At 44.2% G+C, this 21045-nt stretch overlaps 1 protein-coding gene across 1 annotated transcript in view; it reads left to right on the top strand.

Moving 5' to 3' along the window:
- Positions 1–18458, top strand: part of LOC124035031 (synaptotagmin-9-like) — a 53249-nt gene extending 34791 nt beyond the window's left edge. Inside the window, exons 4-7 of the mRNA XM_046348435.1 lie at positions 12194–12314; positions 12562–12733; positions 14359–14488; positions 16191–18458. Coding sequence (XP_046204391.1) covers positions 12194–12314; positions 12562–12733; positions 14359–14488; positions 16191–16259 — 492 coding nt within the window. The 3' untranslated portion in view covers positions 16260–18458. The remainder of the gene's footprint in view (positions 1–12193; positions 12315–12561; positions 12734–14358; positions 14489–16190) is intronic.
- The last annotated feature ends 2587 nt before the right edge of the window (positions 18459–21045 follow it).

Below are 21045 nucleotides of genomic sequence, written 5' to 3' on the forward strand. Positions count from 1 at the left end.
TTATTTAACCTTCATTTAACTAGGCAAGTCAGTTAATAAGTACAAATTCTTATTTACAATGACTGCTTGGGCAAACCCTAACCCAGACCACGCTAGGCCAATTCTGCGCTGCCCTATGGGACTCCCAATCACAGCCAGTTGTGATACAGCCAGGAATCGAACCAGGGTTTGTAGTGAAGCCTCTAGCACTGAGATACAGTGCCTTAGAGCGGTGCGCCACATGGGAGAAGAGAATAGGAAAAGAGACAAAAAATAAAAAGTAATTTGTTTAAAAAAACACCACCAAAATTGGCAGGTGCCCCAGCACCCCTAGGGCTCTAACTATCTCATCTCTCAGTAGTGAAGCATTGTATCCTTCAGGAAGATAACTCATAATCACTTTCTCTGCATTGTTGCATCAAAGTGGATCCTTCACCCCATCTCAGCTACTTTCCACCAGGTCCTAACCTCAGTCAGCATAGCTAAATGGGACCATGGTGATGATGCCTGAGGTCATCAGGAAGGAGTGCTCATCACAGTGCCACGCAAATTAGACAACTGACAGCACTGTGTGTGTTTTTGTGATGTAAAAATCAGTGTGTGTGTGTGTGTGTGTGTGTGTGTGTGTGTGTGTGTGTGTGTGTGTGTGTGTGTGTGTGTGTGTGTGTGTGTGTGTGTGTGTGTGTGTGTGTGTGTGTGTGTGTGTGTGTGTGTGTGTGTGTGTGTGTGTGTGTGTGTGTGTGCATATGTGGGAACTCCTTCAAGACTGTTGGAAATGCATTCCAGGTTTAGCTGGTTGAGAGAATGCCAAGAGTGTGCAGAGCTGCCATTAAGTCAAAGGGTGGCTACTTTGAAGAAACTCAAATATGAAATATATTTTGATTTGTTTAACACTTTTTGGTTACTATGTGATTCCATATGTGTTATTTCATAATTATTATGTTCATGTCATCGCATTGATGGACCAGCGCCTTTCTCAGTGTGTGAGTGTGTGAGCTACAGTAGTTGTGATGTGATCATTGAACCTACATGGAACTGGCGTTTATCAGAGCTCTGCCCTCCCATTGATTATAAAATATGATTCATATTATTCCAGGGAGGTCAGTGCTGAATCAATGAGGCGTAGCTGATGAAGAGAACACCCTCACACACACTGATATATGATGACATTTGTCACAGAGGATTTAACACCCACTCAGAGCATTCCTGTACACACAGGTTTGCGATACAGTCACAGAGCAAGGACAGCATGCAAATGTTGAGTTATGAATAATTCATGAGCTGGTTATTCTGTCCTCTGTGTTGGGGTTCAGGTGATTCTGTACCTTTAATAGTGACACAAGTCTTTGTAGTTTGCCTGAACAGCAACCATTTTGACTTTCATGAGTTTGGAACCCAGGTGACCTGACCATTATTCCTTCAGGATGACTGTGTTAGAGCCCTGTGCCCTCTTGCCTGGAGAATAATAAGGATAGCTAATGACCTGTCTTTCCCTTCAACCCATATCAATGGAACTCAAAGACACTTAGACCAGGGGTGGTCAATCCTACTCTGTCCCTGGCTGTAGACGTTCCAGCCAATGTGGCTAGTTCCATAGTGTAAGTCAGGGCTGGCCAGCCCTACTCCTGCGATGCTATATAGAGGGTGAGCAGACTTTTTTTCCAGCGCTGATTCAACCAATGCCCTGCTGAGTGGTAGAATCCTGTGTTAGTGCTGGTCTACATTCAAATAGGGATTTATTTTATTGCGGCCCTTGGATTTTGGATGTAAAGGTTGGGCCTCAGAGTGTACTCAGTGGTAATTATCTGAACGCAGGCCCTCTGCTGCCTTGTTAACATCAGCCGTCCTCTCCTCTCCTCTCCTCTCCTCTCCTCTCCTCTCCTCTCCTCTCCTCTCCTCTCCTCTCCTCTCCTCTCCTCTCCTCTCCTCTCCTCTCCTCTCCTCTCCTCTCCTCTCCTCTCCTCCTCTCTCTCACTGCTCTACTTTCCTCTCCCCTCTCCTCTTCTCTCTTTTCACTGCTCTACTTTCCTTTCCCCTCACCTCCTCTCTCTCTTCACTGCTCTACTTTCCTATCCACCTCTCTCTCTTCACTGCTCTACTTTCCTCTCCTCCTCTCTCTCTTCACTGCTCTACTTTCCTCACCTCCTCTCTCTCTTCACTGCTCTACTTTTCTCTCATCCCCTCTCTCTTCACTGCTCTACTTTCCTCTCCCCTCTCCTCCTCTCTCTCTTCACTGCTCTACTTCCTCTCCCCTCTCCTTCTCTCTCTCTTCACTGCTCTACTTTCCTCTCCCCTCTCCTCCTCTCTCTCTTCACTGCTCTACTTTCCTTTCCCCTCACCTCCTCTCTCTCTTCACTGCTCTACTTTCCTCACCTCCTCTCTCTCTTCACTGCTCTACTTTCCTCTCCTCCTCTCTCTCTTCACTGCTCTACTTTCCTCTCCCCTCCCCTCCTCTCTCTTTTCACTGCTCTACTTTCCTCTCCTCCTCTCTCTCTTCACTGCTCTACTTTCCTCTCCCCTCTCCTCCTCTCTCTCTTCACTGCTCTACTTCCCTCTCCCCTCTCCTCCTCTCTCTCTTCACTGCTCTACTTTCCTTTCCCCTCACCTCCTCTCTCTCTTCACTGCTCTACTTTCCTCTCCTCATCTCTCTCTTCACTGCTCTACTTTCCTCTCCCCTCTCCTCTTCTCTCTTTTCACTGCTCTACTTTCCTTCCCCTCACCTCCTCTCTCTCTCTTCACTGCTCTACTTTCCTCTCCTCCTCTCTCTCTTCACTGCTCTACTTTCCTCTCCCCTCTCCCCCTCTCTCTTTTCACTGCTCTACTTTCCTCTCATCCTCTCTCTCTTCACTGTTCTACTTTCCTCTCCCCTCTCCTCCTCTCTCTCTTCACTGCTCTAATTTCCTCTCCCCTCTTCCTCTTCTCTCTTTTCACTGCTCTACTTTTCTCTCCTCTGCTCTCTCTCTTCACTGCTCTATTCTCCTCCTCTCCTCTCCCTCATCTCCTTTCTCTTCACTGCTCTATTCTCCTCTCCCCTGTCCTCCTCTGCTCTCTCTCTTCACTGCGTTACTTTCCTATCCCCTCTCCTCCTCTCTCTCTTCACTGCTCTACTTTCCTCTCCCCTCTCCTCCTCTCTCTCTTCACTGCTCTACTTTCCTCTCCTCTGCTCTCTCTCTTCACTGCTCTATTCTCCTCTCCTCCTCTCCTCCTCTCCTTTCTCTTCACTGCTCTATTCTCCTCTCCCCTCTCCTCCTCTGCTCTCTCTCTTCACTGCTCTACTTTCCTCTCCCCTCTCCTCTTCTCTCTTTTCACTGCTCTACTTTTCTCTCCTCTGCTCTCTCTCTTCACTGCTCTATTCTCCTCTCCCCTCTCCTCCTCTGCTCTCTCTCTTCACTGCTCTATTCTCCTCTCCTCCTCTCCTCCCCTCCTCTCCTTTCTCTTCACTGCTCTATTCTCCTCTCCCCTCTCCTCCTCTGCTCTCTCTCTTCACTGCTCTACTTTCCTCTCCCCTCTCCTCTTCTCTCTCTTCACTGCTCTACTTTCCTTTCCCCTCACCTCCTCTCTCTCTTCACTGCTCTACTTTCCTCTCCTCCTCTCTCTCTTCACTGCTCTACTTTCCTCTCCCTCTCCCCCTCTCTCTTTTTCACTGCTCTACTTTCCTATCCCCTCTCCTCCTCTGCTCTCTCTTCACTGCTCTATTCTCCTCTCCCCTCTCCTCCTCTCTCTCTTCACTGCTCTACTTTCCTCTCTCCTCCTCTGCTCTCTCTCTTCACTGCTTTACTTTCCTCTCTCCTCCTCTCTCTCTCTCTTCACTGCTCTATTCTCCTCCCCCTCCCTCCTCTGCTCTCTCTTCACTGCTCTACTTTCCTCTCCCCTCTCCTCCTCTCTCTCTTCACTGCTCTACTTTCCTCTCCCCTCTCTCTCTTCACTGCTTTACTTTCCTCTCTCCTCCTCTTCTCTCTCTTCACTGCTCTACTTTCCTTTCCCCTCACCTCCTCTCTCTCTTCACTGCTCTACTTTCCTCTCCTCCTCTCTCTCTTCACTGCTCTACTTTCCTCTCCCCTCTCCCCCTCTCTCTTTTCACTGCTCTACTTTCCTATCCCCTCTCCTCCTCTGCTCTCTCTTCACTGCTCTATTCTCCTCTCCCCTCTCCTCCTCTCTCTCTTCACTGCTCTACTTTCCTCTCTCCTCCTCTTCTCTCTCTTCACTGCTCTACTTTCCTTTCCCCTCACCTCCTCTCTCTCTTCACTGCTCTACTTTCCTCTCCTCCTCTCTCTCTTCACTGCTCTACTTTCCTCTCCCCTCTCCTCCTCTCTCTTTCACTGCTCTACTTTCCTTTCCCCTCACCTCCTCTCTCTCTCACTGCTCTACTTTCACTGCACCCTCCCTCTCTCTCTTCACTGCTCTACTTTCCTCTCCTCCTCTCTCTCTTCACTGCTCTACTTTCCTCTCCCCTCCCCTCCTCTCTCTTTTCACTGCTCTACTTTCCTCTCCTCCTCTCTCTCTCTTCACTGCTCTATTCTCCTCTCCCCTCCTCCTCCTCTCTCTCTTCACTGCTTTACTTTCCTCTCTCCTCCTCTCTCTCTCTCTTCACTGCTCTATTCTCCTCCCCCCTCTCCTCCTCTGCTCTCTCTTCACTGCTCTACTTTCCTCTCCCCTCTCCTCCTCTCTCTCTTCACTGCTCTACTTTCCTCTCCCCTCTCTCTCTTCACTGCTTTACTTTCCTCTCTCCTCCTCTCTCTCTCTTCACTGCTCTATTCTCCTCTCCCCTCTCCTCCTCAGCTCTCTCTCTTCACTGCTCTACTCTCCTCTTCCCCCCTCTGCCATATTTTAGTCTCACATAATTGGTTGTCTAAGATATTGACCACATGTGTATGTGCCTGACTGTCTCAATGGGGTTTAATTGGATGCTCTGTGACACAACTGAACCCTACCTCCATCCCCTCACCTCCTCTTCCCCCTCTCTCTCACCTCCTTCCTCCCCTCAGCTCTGCCTCCTCCGCCTCCACCTCACCTGTCTGGTAATCGGTTTTCTCTCTCTCTCTGGGTGATTACAGTGAGATGCCGCTGTACCCACCATCTCTGATGAGCTCTAATATAATCTGCATGCTAATGTTAGACAAAATAATAATATGAATACACTCTTAGAAGAAAATGGTTCTACCTGGAACCAAACATTTTTTTATTAGGAGTGTACAGTGGGACACAATGAGGGTGGTAGTAGGCTGGGCAGAGAAATACAAGTATATAGTGGAGGGCAGACTCAGTGTAGGTAGTAATTAATAAATGGCCATTCATATTGGGTCTTTGATAAGTTTAACTGGACTTTCAAATGTCTTTGCCACTTTGATCCAGCCATTATTTAGGAAGAGTACCTAAATAATGTGCCAGTCTGGTAACATGGGTCATTAGCTCTGAGTGTATCTATATTTGGGAAGGACAAAAATATCAGTCTCAAGCTCATGGTATTTCATTTTACCGCAGGCACAAGATTGAGAGTAGTGGTATTTGGATGTGCGCGTGTGTGTGTGCGGGAGTGTGAGTCTGCATGCATATGACACGTGCTTCTGTGGATGTTTATGTTTGCATACACATAGCAGGATGGAGGGCTTCATTTCAGAGTGGAGTGACCGATATCTCGGCTGTTAGTGAGAGGGAGGCAGCTTTGACAGGTTGACATAGAGCATCCATTAATCACTAGAGCCTGTCTAGTGCTGGACTGGGCCTCTCACTAAGTCTGGAGCCCCAGCAACAACAGGGAGCAGCCCTAACCAAGACCATGAAATCATACATCCCTCATGACTAAGACTAGGAGTTTTCCTAACCATGTACCCTGACCAGGAAATACTCTGGGCCTAATTATAGCCTGTAAGTCATACATGTAAAGTTTTTGCTCTTTATATTTTATTTTCACAAAGATATAACAATTGGATTGCAATAGTCTTGTTTGTGTTGAGCTGTCTGTGGTTAGCATTCCTTAGCCTGGGGGCTTGAAGCTCTCTGGAACAGTTCAAACCCAAACCAAACCACACGAGATCTGTCTAAGATGCTCTGTCAGAACAGTTCATAGACCCAGCCCAGTGAAATGACTTTCATAAGCAGGCACATGGCGCCAAACACAACAATTTACTGCAAATGACAACCCGCTCATACAGAGTGTAGCTACAGTATATTATGTACATGTTAACCCCTCACTGTGTACTGTGACATGAATAAACATGCATATCGGAGGAGGTTGTTAGGGTCTTGAAGGTAAAACTGTTGTGGCTGATGAGGGGGCTTGAACCACAGATCCTCCAGTTCTAAGTGACCCATTACCTCCAAAGCTATCATGTAGCCAGCCAGAGTCTGGACCCAGTGAAAAAGGTCAGAACACACTTATATTAGCATATATCAGAAGAAACAAAGAAACCTGACAGGACTACTCTCTAGTGTCTATAACACTCGGTGTCCACCCAATATCTTCCCTCTCTCTGAACCACTAGTCAAGGGGAAAATAGAAAGAACAAAAAACAGAGTGAGATGAAGGGTGAGACAGTATGAAACAACCCCGCTGAAGTGTTACTGAGAAAGAGGGAGGAGTGTGTCTCATAGAGCTGACAAGATCATCTCTCCCTTCTTTCACAACCTGAGGCAATCAGATCCACATCTCCTCACATAGCTGACAGAATCACACAGGCGGATCCTCACTGACCAGCTGTATCAGTGCTCGGTATGATGGGGAAGATATACATGGAAATGGAATGTTATTCTTTACAACATTCCAGTTGCTCTGAAATCTCACGGTTATTGTAAGATAACAACACGCCTCGATTACTTTGAAATTGTAGCAGTTTCTCTGAAATTAACTCCTCATCCCTTTCATCGTTAGCTAGACACAGGCAGGAACCTGACAAAGCAGTTGTATTGTTCAGTAATGTCACAGCCTTTCGGATCTGATGTAAGCTGCGGTTATGTTTGCCAGCAGCGTGTCAACTTCGAATATGTGTAGACAGAGTGCATGTTACTACTGCACTCTGATACCACTGCACACCAAACAGTCATAGCTCCCGAAATAGGAGAGCAGTGACGTTGTTCAATTTATTTAAAATATATATTTTTCACCTTTCTTTAACCAGGTAGGCCAGTTGAGATCAAGTTCTCATTTACAACTGCGACCTCGCCAAGATAAAGCAAAGCAGTGTGGCAAAACAACAACAGAGTTACACATAAACAAACGTACAGTCAATAACACAATAGAAAAATCTATATACAGTGTGTGCAAATGTAGACGATTAGGGAGGTAAGGCAATAAATAGGCCGCAGAGGCAAAATAATTACAATTTAGAATTAACACTGGAATGACAGATGTGCAGATGATGTGCAAGTATAAAATAGAGATACTGGGGTGCAAAAGAGAAAGAGGATAAGTAACAATATGGGGATGAAGTTGGATGGGCTGTTTACAGATGGGCCGTGTACAAGTACAGTGATCGGTGAGCTGCTCTGACAGCTGATGCTTAAAGTTAGAGAGGGAGATATAAGACTCCATATTAAGTGATTTTTGCAATTTGTTCCAGTCATTGGCAGCAGAGAACTGTAAGGAAAGGCGGCCAAAGGAAGTGTTGGCTTTGTGGATGACCAGTGAAATATATCTGCTGGAGCGCGTGCTACAGGTGGATGTTGCCATGGTGACCAGTGAGCTGAGATAAGGTGGGGCTTTCCCTAGCATAGACTTATAGATGACCTGGAGCCAGTGGGTTTGACCTGTTATTTGTGTTGTTGTAGATGAGTGGTCACCATTAACTCTCAGATTCAGGTGGGGTAGTGTGCTGTATCTGTCTGCCTGACAACCAATCAGAGGGAAGGATTCCTGATGGAAGAGGGTAGGAGGGAAATTCAGGGATACAAATACAATAAGCCCGTCCTCAAATAGCTCCTCCCACCATCCTCTATTTCAGTCTTTAGCACATTCTCTCTTCCTTATTCCCTCCTTCAGGTTCTCTACAATCCTTTGGGGAATGTCTAATCCAAGTATGGCCTTCTGTTGTTAGCCAATGCATACACACGCTTATTTGTACATTTTAGTCATTGAGCAGACACTTATCCAGTGCGACTTACAAGAGCAATTACGGTTAAGGGACAGATTTTTCACCTCGTCGGCTCAGGGATTCAATCCAGAGACCTATCGGTTACTGGCCGAAAGCTCTTAACCGCTAGGCTACTTGCCGTCCAGCACATACATTTTTATTAATTTTTATTTCACCTTTATTTAACCAGGTAGGCTAGTTGAGAACAAATTCTCATTCGACCTGGCCAAGATAAAGCATAGCAGTGTGAACAGACAACACAGAGTTACACATGGAGTAAACAATTAACAAGTCAATAATACAGTAGAAAAAAGGGGAGTCTATATACAATGTGTGCAAAAGGCATGAGGAGGTAGGCGAATAATTACAATATTGCAGATTAACACTGGAGTGATAAATGATCAGATGATCATGTACAGGTAGAGATATTGGTGTGCAAAAGAGCAGAAAAGTAAATAAATAAAAACTGTGGGGATGAGGTAGGTGAAAATGGGTGGGCTATTTACCAATAGATTATGTACAGCTGCAGCGATCGGTTAGCTGCTCAGATAGCTGATGTTTGAAGTTGGTGAGGGAGATAAAAGTCTCCAACTTAGCGATTTTTGCAATTTGTTCCAGTCACAGGCAGCAGAGTACTGGAACGAAAGGCGGCCGAATGAGGTGTTGGCTTTAGGGATGATCAGCGAGATACACCTGCTGGAGCGCGTGCTACGGATGGGTGTTGCCATCGTAACCAGTGAGCTGAGATAAGGCGGAGCTTTGCCTAGCATGGCCTTGTAGATGACCTGAAGCCAGTGGGTCTGACGACGAATATGTAGCGAGGGCCAGCCGACTAGAGCATACAAGTCGCAGTGGTGGGTAGTATAAGGTGCTTTAGTGACAAAACGGATGGCACTGTGATAAACTGCATCCAGTTTGCTGAGTAGAGTGTTGGAAATGGAAATGGAAGCAATTTTGTAGATGACGTCGCCGAAGTCGAGGATCGGTAGGATAGTCAGTTTTACTAGGGTAAGCTTGGCAGCGTGAGTGAAGGAGGCTTTGTTGCGGAATAGAAAGCCGATTCTTGATTTGATTTTCGATTGGAGATGTTTGATATGGGTCTGGAAGGAGAGTTTGCAGTCTAGCCAGACACCTAGGTACTTATAGGTGTCCACATATTCAAGGTCGGAGCCATCCAGTGTGGTGATGCTAGTCGGGCATGCGGGTGCAGGCAGCGATCAGTTGAAAGGCATGCATTTGGTTTTACTAGCGTTTAAGAGCAGTTGGAGGCCACGGAAGGAGTGTTGTATGGCATTGAAGCTCGATTGGAGGTTAGATAGCACAGTGTCCAATGACGGGCCGAAAGTGTATACAATGGTGTCGTCTGCGTAGAGGTGGATCAGGGAATCACCCGCAGCAAGAGCAACATCATTGATATATACAGAGAAAAGAGTCGGCCCGAGAATTGAACCCTGTGGCACCCCCATAGAGACTGCCAGAGGACCGGACAACATGCCCTCCGATTTGACACACTGAACTCTGTCTGCAAAGTAATTGGTGAACCAGGCAAGGCAGTCATCCGAAAAACCGAGGCTACTGAGTCTGCCGATAAGAATATGGTGATTGACAGAGTCGAAAGCCTTGGCAAGGTCGATGAAGACGGCTGCACAGTACTGTCTTTTATCGATGGCGGTTATGATGTCGTTTAGTACCTTGAGTGTGGCTGAGGTGCACCCGTGACCGGCTCGGAAACCGGATTGCATAGCGGAGAAGGTACGGTGGGATTCGAGATGGTCAGTCACCTGTTTGTTGACTTGGCTTTTGAAGACCTTAGATAGGCAGGGCAGGATGGATATAGGTCTGTAACAGTTTGGGTCCAGGGTGTCACCCCCTTTGAAGAGGGGGATGACTGCGGCAGCTTTCCAGGCCTTGGGGATCTCAGACGATACATACACGCATGCTCACAGGCACACACACACACACACACACACACACACACACACACACACACACACACACACACACACACACACACACACACACACACACACACACACACACACACACACACACACACACACACACACACACACACACACACACACACACACACACACACACACACACATGAATGCAGAGTCATTGTTATAATTGAAGCATAGACCGCTTGCCTGTATAACTGACTGGGTGCTATTTCATGTTTGTGTTCCTCTGCTCAGGGAAGATGCAGCACCAAGGAGGCAGCAGCATTGTTGCATTTTAATGATTTATAAGAAGACGTCTCTGACAAACACAGGATCCAGTACACTTGTTGTTTGTCTCTAGTGTGAAGGGCCTATACAGTTCAACGGAAGTGCAGCTGTATTCCGCATCTGTGCTGAGGCCATGACCATAGAAGACTCCTTGTATATGTAATTATGCGGTACTGAAACAAAGAGGTATGACTGCACAACTGTAGGGCTCGTTTAGCTTCTCCTAGGCAGAGTAGTAAGTAGATTGTAGATTTCTGTAAGTAGATTGTGTTACCTGAAACCATGGTGCCAGCATTTGGAGCCGTGAGGCGACGTGATGACCAGAGACTCAGAGGAGCACAGTCGTCACCTTCTCCTGCACCCGCTGTTGGCTCCTACACCTACTGCCCCCCCCCCATCTTAAAATGCTATATCCTGCTGGTGAAGGCCCTTCGGGGGGTCCCTGGATGCCTGGAACACGGATCTAGCCCTTCTCATCCTGCTTTCACGCCTGAGCAACCCGATAGGAAGACGATTAGGGAGAGTTGTGTAAATGTCACAGGACGCAGGGACCTCATCACGGAACACCGCAGGGGGTTCTGGGAGAAAACAAAAACTCCCCTTCCCCCCATCAGGCATGGTAGATGGCAGAGAGAGACCTGCAGAACGCACTGCTATTAACTGTCTGAGGGGCATTCTGTTTGTGTTCGCTAATCTAGTTTGGGAAGGAGAAAGTAACGGTAAAAAAAAAAAAATGCACAGCTGCATACGCATCAATATGCCTTAGGAATGTCTAGAGGTATTTACTAGTAGGACTACATTATATAGTAGCAAAACATTTTGTGTTAAGTTTGATAGCGTTTTTATGAAACCTTTCATTGGGTTAATCAATTAAAATCTTGCATAGAAAGTTATTGCTCTCCCATTAAAATGTTCCAGTGGAATTCTCAGTGTGTCAGAGGAGATCTCACTACATCTAGGGAGTTATTTTCAGAACAGGGTGATAATTGAGCTGTTGCTTTTTACAGCCAAACAGAAGTCTTCTCTCTCGTGTAGCATCAATGTTTATTATTGGAAATATGAGAGGGAGTTTTCCAGACCAATGACTGGGAAGCGTTTCAGATACATCTAGCCTGACACCTTTCCTACAGCACCGCTACCTATGAGTGAGCTAGTGATGATACTTATGAGGACATGTCAGTAATGAGTTCTCCTATAAATTAGCAACATATTAGTTATAAAGGGAGCGAGGGAATTTGCCATTGTTAATCTCATAATAAAAAGCTCTGCCCACCCTTCAGCGAAACCAACCAGAGAGTTGCCATAATGGGGTTTTTGATCAACATGTTTGCTCAAGTCCTTGTAAAATCCCAAGGCACTGGTTTGAGATTGATATGGTCAGAGCTTGTTGTGATAGTGTTCTATTCCATCCTTATTCTAATGATATTGGTGTAAGAACAATAAGGATCTTGTCCTTAACTGATCCTGACCGTATATTGATTATTTTGAGATGATTTATTTCGTGGTTGATATAGTGGTGTTGTGTTTCCACCCTGCAGGATACAGTTGTTGATATTGTTAGGTTGTGCTTCCACCCTGCAGGATAATGTGGTTGATATTGTGGTGTTGTATTGTGTTTCCACCCTGCAGGATAATGTGGTTGATATTGTGGTGTTGTATTGTGTTTCCACCCTGCAGGATAATGTGGTTTATATTGTGGTGTTGTATTGTGTTTCCACCCTGCAGGATAATGTGGTTGATATTGTGGTGTTGTATTGTGTTTCCACCCTGCAGGATAATGTGGTTGATATTGTGGTGTTGTATTGTGTTTCCACCCTGCAGGATAATGTGGTTTATATTGTGGTGTTGTATTGTGTTTCCACCCTGCAGGATAATGAGGTTGATATTGTGGTGTTGTATTGTGTTTCCACCCTACAGGATAATGTGGATCTGGGAGACCTGATGTTCTCTCTGTGCTACCTGCCCACCGCCGGCAGACTGACCATCACCATGATCAAGGCCAGGAACCTTAAGGCCATGGACATCACTGGGGCATCAGGTAGAAGTCAACACTACCTCACACCATAACAACACTACCACAAAAACACATAATATCTCACTGTGTATTTCTATTCAGAACATCACTATAACACTGTGTGTTTCTATTCAATACTACCTATCATCAAATTATGCTGTATACAACACAAATAGCACAGCAGACTCTGTCTCAGTCTCAATGTCTCAATGTCTCAGTCTCAATGTCTCAATGTCTCAGTTTGTCACTCTCTATGTCTCTATCTCTCTAGACCCGTATGTGAAGGTCTCTCTAATGTGTGACGGTCGGAGATTAAAAAAGAGGAAAACCTCAACTAAGAGGAACACTCTGAACCCTGTCTACAATGAAGCCATAGTCTTTGATGTCCCACCAGAGAACATTGACCAGATCGGCCTTATGATCGCAGTCATGGACTACGACCGGTGAGTAAATTTAACTCAGAGATCCAGTAGTTTTTAACTCAGTGACTCAGTAGCTTTTAACTCAGTGACTCAGTAGCTTTAACTCAGTGACTCAGTAGCTTTTAACTCAGTGACTCAGTAGCTTTTGAAATTGCTAGCTACTGCCATCATTCAACACCCTTTTGATTATGCAAGTACTTCCTGGTTTGTGGGCTTATCTAAACTTATGAAGGGGAAGCTCCAGATAGCCCAGAATAAGCTGCTCAGGGTGGTATTGAAGGTGAGTCCGCGTACTCACATAGGCAGGAGCTGCATTCAGGAACTAAACTGGCTGCCTGTTGAGGCTAGGGTGTCCCAGATTAGAATAGGGTTGGTTTACAGGAGTATTTATGGTCCTGCGCCCAGATATCTAAGTGATTGTATGCATCGCTAACACGAGGAAATCAATCATAGCACCAGATCAGGTGTTGCTGATGTGTGCTTATACAGGTTCAGGAGTAATGCCAGGAAAGTATGTACTGGAGCCTCAGAATGGAATGAGTTGCCTCTGCCCATAAAAACAACTTCCTCTCTGGGCAGCTTTAAACATAAAGTAAAAATATGTTTGATGTCTTCTGTGCCCATATGAATAACCCCTATGATGTAACTGGAATGATGAGATAGATGTTCTTCTTCTCTGTTTTTGTTTTATTATTTCACTGCCATACTGTGTTTGATCTTGTTTAGCCATCTTGTCTCAAGAGGAGCCAAATGGAAATAAGTCCCAGACTTTATTGTGTGTTATCCTCAATGATTTTATTCATGTGCATGTATGGCTTTTTCAAGTTTTACGTGTGCTTGTTTTTTTAAATGGTCGAATGAATAAATTAAACTAAAAGCTAAATCAGTGACTCAGTAGCTTTTAAATCAGTGACACAGTCGTTTTTAAATTGTGGTTCTTATGTAGTATATACCCATGTGCTACTTGTCAGTCTCTCAGGTTTCTTGTAGCCCCTTGAGCGTGTAGATACCTCCAGTCAAGACAACACTGATTCAGAATTGATGCGAGGCATATAGAGGGTTAAAAAGCTTTCATTGCAGAAGGGAGTGAATTAGAGAAGGTTAGATTACCCCGGAGCCTCCTATCTTGTGGGTAGCAGTCCAACATCTCCTCGTCTTTATCTTCCTTCTATTCTTTCTCTTATCAACTCTCATCTTTAGTACCGCTATGTTTTTCTACCATGGAAAATGTCTCATCATTACTGTGAAGGCAGACATATTCACATGATCACCTAGCTTTGAATGACTGTTCTGTCACACCATGATTGAAAAGATACTCTCATTCTGTCGCAGCATTTAGTTCTGTCACACCATTCATACAGACGCAATGTGAATGTTCTTTCCTGAGATTTCACATCCCATCATACATTTTGGTTGATGCCTTATTTTTCGATGAATTCACACATTTTCAATGATTAATGTGATTCACTTTTAGATCCACACAGGGTTACTGTAATGTTACTTTAATGTTCTGTCTAAAGTTAGGATTAAACTTGTAGGTTTATGTTACTACCCAAATAAACGTTAAGTTTAGGCCGAGACAGTACTCCTTCATCTCCAATCCAAAGTCAGGAGTAATGAAGGCCTCTGTGTGTTTCCCTCTCCAGTGTAGGCCATAATGAGGTCATCGGGGTGTGCAAAGTGGGCACCGATGCAGAGCACCTGGGCCGAGACCACTGGAGCGAAATGCTGTCGTACCCACGAAAACCCATCGCCCACTGGCACCCGCTCATAGAGGTAAAGCCGGTGTTCGTGTGTGTGTCCACATATGTGTCTTGTTTCCAAGTGCAACATTTCCAAGGTTTGCCTCAGCCTAAATAGGTTTGTATTGCATACTGTCAAAATGACTCAAATACCCGACATCTTTGAGCAGACTAGTTTGACCTATGTCTGGTGGTTTCAGACTTCAGACGGTAGTGTCGTTTACCTACCACAGTAACTCATTCATCAAAATGATCCTCCTCTTTTCTAAGGCCTCATTCTTCTCAATAATAAATACCCTAAGAGGCTCTCAACCTCTCTACCTCCAAGCGCAAAAAAATCCTCCATTGTTAAAAACAACCACAGCTGAGGATGCAAAAGGCTTTCAGCGAGTAGGTGTATCTTGATGGCAGCAAGAAGCATGGCAGCAAGTATACTGATTCTTCTGAAGAAGAATCAAGGACTTTCTACATCTCATGTTTACATTGCATTGTATAAGATGTTGCTATATACAAGGTAGCTGAACAACGGTATACATAAAATAGCTGACATTAATTGGAAATATATAATAATACATCTATTATTATGGCGGATAGATTGAGTGGAGAGGAGTGTTGAGGAGTTGAAGGAGAGAGTGTGTGACCTGTGCACTCAGCCTTACATAATGGCTTTATTGTGTTGGCATCAAAGGAGACTGTCTTCCTTTTAGAACACAGCTGAGTGAACCACCAATGTTTAGAGAGGGAGCGAGGGAGAGAAAGAGAGAGTGAGACAGACAGATAGGGAGAGACATACTGTAGATTAAGTGAAAGAGACAGCACGAGAGCAAGAAAAGAGATAGACAGACAGAGCAGGATATGAGAAAAGGAACAATTAAGTGGACTATTCTGTTTGCTTCAGGGTTACTTAGTTACATGTACATTATGTGACAATGCTTTGAAATCCTAATTTGAGCCCTCATCTATTATTTAGCAGTCTGCCTCACCAGCCATTTGAATCAATGTTGTTCTGCCTTCACAAGGCCCTCCCCCCAAAAAATCACATAGTCAAAACACACCCGGGACACACCCATCATTCTCTCCCTCCCACTCTCTTTCTGTAATGGCTTCTGTCTTTTTGCTTTTAAGCCAGCAAACAAAACAATTACTGTCAAGAAGAACTGAACCTTTCACTGCAAAATACATCTGACTTTGATGAGATGAAAAGAGAGGAAGACATTTTGCTGCTTGCTTAACTAACCGATTCTGAGCAGCTAGATGTCTGCAAGTGAAAGAAGAGAATCAATCAAGTGCATTCATGTTGAAGTGCTGGGAGTTTGAGAGAATCTCTGTTTTCACTACGGGTGTTTTAGAGAGTAGTTATGTTTGGCAGTCCTCTAAGGAGGATTCTGAGGCAATAAAGATCATTTCCAAAACATATTTTAGTTTGGCACAGCTTGTTGCTTATCACCTACAATTCGTGAGAGATCCTTGAATTAGTGAGCTCTTATTAATGTCTTTAGGTCACAATTGCTGCTATTAAGCTTTAACTACAGTGCAGTGAACATCACTTTCTAACAGAACTTACAATTTAATTGGTTTATTGAAGTAGCAGATTTGGTCAATACACTGACCCGAAGTCATCTGTTATCTTCTTCCCCTCTACAGAATGTCTCTAGGACTACTAATCTACATGTACACAGCTATCTTTATTGGAGGTGTATCTCTCTTTCGTCTCTCTCTCTCTCTCTCTCCCACAGTACCAAGGCACCACAGGTGGGAGCCAGGCAGGGTCCTGTAATTCTCTGAAGACTCCTCCGTCTCCGTAAGCCCGTAAGCTTAACCGCGGGTCCCTCCTGGAATACTACCACATGGAGAAGAGCCAGGCGGTCCAGCCCAACCGTAGGAACAACGTCCTGCTTGGTGGTCGACATACTGTTATACGTCACGACCGTGTGCGGTCGATCTCATGGCTATCAGAGACCAATCATTGTCAGCTCTGTGTCTCTGGGACAGGGCGTTTGCATGGGGAGTTGGATTGATTCAGTTGCATGTTGAGTGGCCACATAATACGGTTGTTGTCTTCTTTATTCAGTTCTAAAAAGAAAATGGATGACAAAAACAAACCAGGAGGTTTTAACAGTTTGGTCTAAGCCTGAGTTTGAAGTAACCGTTTTTTACATTAGTCTTGCCTCTACCTGTTTTTAATGGGGTGTGTCTGTATTGCACAGTGTACTTAAAAACAACCAGTCGAACTGACATACATATTTCATTTGGAAACGGTGCATGAGGTCATGGTTTTTGGTGGAATATCTTCTCCTCAGTTTCTTTCGGTTTCTGTTCTTGGAATAGAATGTTCTGTCGGATGATCACATGACATGTGCAGTGGCAATTCATTTCTTAGACTTAGTACCTGTACGTAAAAATGTCCTTTCAATTGTTATCAATAAATATTTATTAATAAAAACACAGCTGGGTGGTCAATGTTATAATCCTCACCTGTTGCTAGGACAACTACAGATTCTCTTGAGGCGATAAAAGGCATGCGTGTGAGTCTAAGTGTTTTCTGAGAGATGGAGATGGGGTCTAGTCATTTGTTTTGTACCTTGTCGATGACCAGTTGTTTATTTTTGCAAATTACAAATCCAATCAATGACATTGCAGCCGAGTGAATAACCATGACAGGAAGAAGTGCCTGTATTTGTGAGAAGGTTACTAATGAATCCACATAGAAACCAATGCCAAATGAACATCTACTCGGAACATTCACAGATGACTTATCATTATGGTTTAGAATAATCTGGACACATGCCTAGTTGCTAACTACTGTTTCACTTTATCAGCTGGGTTCAGTGAATAATACTGTTGCTATGCATACCTCTTGGGGATATATGTACTTGTACATTTGACGCTTTGACAGAATATTGATTCCACTGTTTCCTACAGTGTCATACAGGCTCGTCAGCTCTAGAGCAAGCTGATTGGCTATCGAACCATGTGTCTCTTGCGTAGGCTGCATGTGCTGGGGCTAAATTGGTCCTCCGTTGCTCTCCATGGATTAGCTGCCTCCAGTGATGATGAGCTGTGATTTGTCACTGTCAGAGAGGGTGTTTTCAATCAGACATGCCTGCCCCTCACAAAGTGCCAGAAATCAGTGTGTGAGGAAGTTGTACCTACTCCATATGCTGTTCTCAGGTCAATTTAGCATGTTCCTCCTAATGGTAAAGTTATTAGATTAGGAGGGTAAACGGATCCTAGATCTGTGCCTACTACCCGCAGCACTAGAAGTGTGGTGTTCTATTCTAATCAATTGTACCTCGTGTATTGAGCCAGTTTATCAGATATACTTTAGATCAGAAGAGGTCTACCGTGACTGTCTGTTGAATATCCATGTTTCATTATCTGATGCTTTTAGTGATTAATGACTTTGCATGTTGAACTCTACCTGAATGATGGCGCCATTGTATTGACTTTAGTCATGGGAATCATGTAACATTTGTGGTACTCTGGACTTTTAACATTTCTGGAAATCACTCTTATGGCTACTGTGAAGGTTAACCACATTTACCAGCACTACTTCATAGCTCCATACACATCTATAACAAGCCAACATTGTGTACGTTTTGAATATGACAAGAGAGAACATTAGGAACTGGAGCCATCCATTTCTTTTTTTGCTGAGTATGTCATCAGCCGTGGTGTAAAGTATTTAAGTACAATAATAATTGAAATTGAAATTACTACTTAAGCAGTTTTCTTTTGCTATCTGAACTTTACTATTACTTCACTACATTCCATAAGAAAATAATGTACTTTTTACTTTTTACTCCATACATTTTCCCTGACACCCAAAATACTCATTACATTTTGAGTGCTTTGCTGGACAGGAAAACAGTCTAATTCACTCACTTATCTAGAGAACCTCACTGGCCATCCCTACTGCCTCTGATCTGGCAGACTCACTAAACATACATGCTTGGTTTGTTAATTATGTCTGAGTGTTGGAGTGTGCACTGGCTATCCGTAAATAAAATACAAAACTAGAAAATTGTGCCGTCTGGTTTGCTTAACATAAGGATTTTTTTTATTTGGACAGTTAGGTATATTTGAGCAATTACATGTACTTTTGGTGCTTCAGTATATTTAAAACCAAATTCTTCAGTTAAATTCTAACCGAATTTAACTGAAGTAGTATTTTCCGTGTGACTTTCACTTTTACTTGAGTAATTTTCATTAAGTTATCTTTACTTTTCGTATGACAACTGGGTGCTTTTTCCTCCACTGGTCATCAGCCGATACATTCTCTCCCTGCATATGGGACACTTCAGAAGATGACGCGTGACACCGTTTAGATGGTGATGATGATGATGATGCAACGTTCGCTATAAACAGGGCAACTTCCCCGTTCTGTGTAGCCTACATGATGCTTTGGAAATAGAATTAGGAATTAGAACTCTAGAATGGATATGAACCTTCTTATGATGGTCTAAAGGGTCAGCCATTTTGGTCAGGGAGTTGGTCAAACATGATTTGCCAGTGCTGTGATAAGATAGTGTAAAAAAATGAATTTTAAAAAATGATCTGCATTGTAAATTTGTAATAGCCAGCCAGTTTAATTGCAATGATTCCATACATTTTTCAAATTATGCCGATATGCCAACATTCTATTTAAACAATGTGGTCAATCCACAGCTATACACTGGCTGAGAATAGTTGATGATAGGATTTAGACAAGTTGTGAATGCATCAAGTACTGATATTGTATAATATAATATCACACACAGATTTCCAAGAAAATAAAAGTGTTGACAGTATTTATAATTATACAACAATATTTTGGGGTTACAACTGCCCTATCCCATCTGGACAAGAGGAATACCTATGTAAGAATGCTGTTAATCGACTACAGCTCAGCATTCAACACCATAGTACCCTCTAAGCTCATCATTAATCTAGAGGCCCTGGGTCTCAACCCCTCCCTGTGCAATTGGATCCTGGACTTTCTGACGGGTCGCCCCCCTGGTGGTGAAGGTAGGAAACTGAAATTCTGATCCAAGATGGCGTAGCAGTCAGACGTCCTTGTCCTGTCGTGTCCGTTGTATATATCGTTTTACATATTTTTCGTCGCATTTCCTTTAAAAAAAATTGCTAAACCTTATCATCTAAATACTCTCCTGCAACCCGCCTCACCCAATGTGGCGTGGATCTGCTTTTTTTTCCTAAAGTATTTATATTTACTTCGGATCTGGAATCCCTCAACTGAAGCTAGCCAGCTAACTACCCGATATTAGTCAGCAAACCATTGCCAGCGGTCATCAGCTAACCTTCAGCTCGGAAAGCTCTCGCCAGTTCGAACAACGTCACTCTAAACAGAGCATAACGGACCTGCTATTTTTATCCCCGGATTCCTACCGCAAACTGAACATTTTCATCTGGATCTTCACAACCAGCTAACCGCAATCCCGGATGACTACTCCTGGCTAGCTTTTCCATCCCAGAGCAAGCACCAATTTAGCTTGATTCTAGCCCGGCCAGGGCTCCTGTGCTACCACCGAAGCATACTCCTGTGCTACAATATTGGACTGCTAGCTACTTAGAGCTACTTGGAACCCTACTAATTCCACGACTGGTCTATCGACGTCACCGCACGAAGAGGCAAAAACAGACTTACCCCCATCGCTAACTTTCTAGCCCCTGGTATCTGCTTGCTTGCTAACCCGGTCTGCTAACTGCTAGCTTGCCCTGATCTGCTAGCTGCTAGCTTGTTTAGCTCCGACCTACTAACTGTTAGGTTGTTAGCCTGCTAACTGTCTGAATCGCCGTGTCCCCAGTCAGCCCAACCACTCACTGGACCCATATGTTCACTTGGCTACGCATTCCTCTCTCTAATATCAATATACCTTGTACATTACTGTCCTGGTTAGTGATTACTGTCTTATTTCACTGTAGAGCCTCTAGTCCTGCTCAATATGCCTTAACCAACCATGTTGTTCCACCTCCTACATATGCGATGACATCACCTGGTTTAAACATCTCTAGAGACTATATCTCTCTCTTCATTACTCAATGCCTAGGTTTACCTCCAATGTACTCACATCCTACCTTACCTTTGTCTTGACACTATGCCTTTAATCTATGCTATCGTGTCCAGAAACCTGCTCCTTTTACTCTCTGTTCTGAATGTGCTAGATGGCCAGTTTGTATAGTCTTTAGCCGTACCCTTATCCTACTTCTCCTCTGATCCTCTGGTGATGTGGAGGTTAATCCACTCCCAACCCCCAGGTGCTCTCATTTGTTGACTTCTGTAAATGTAAAAGCCTTGGTTTCATGCATGTTAACATTAGAAACCTCTTCCCTAAGTTTGTTTAATTCACTGCCCTAGCACACTCTGCCAACCCAGATGTCTTAGCCGTGTCTGAATCCTGGCTTAGGAAAACCACCAAAAACCCTGAAATCTCCATTGCTAACTATAACGTTTTCCGCCAAGATAGAACTTCCAAAGGGGGCGGTGTTACAATCTACTGCAAAGATAGCCTGCAGAGTTCTGTATTACTTTCTAAGTCTGTACCCAAACAATTTGAGCTTCTACTTCTAAAAATGCACCTTTCCAGAAAC

Source organism: Oncorhynchus gorbuscha, linkage group LG05 (genome assembly GCF_021184085.1).
Source record: "Oncorhynchus gorbuscha isolate QuinsamMale2020 ecotype Even-year linkage group LG05, OgorEven_v1.0, whole genome shotgun sequence".
NCBI lineage: Eukaryota > Metazoa > Chordata > Actinopteri > Salmoniformes > Salmonidae > Oncorhynchus > Oncorhynchus gorbuscha.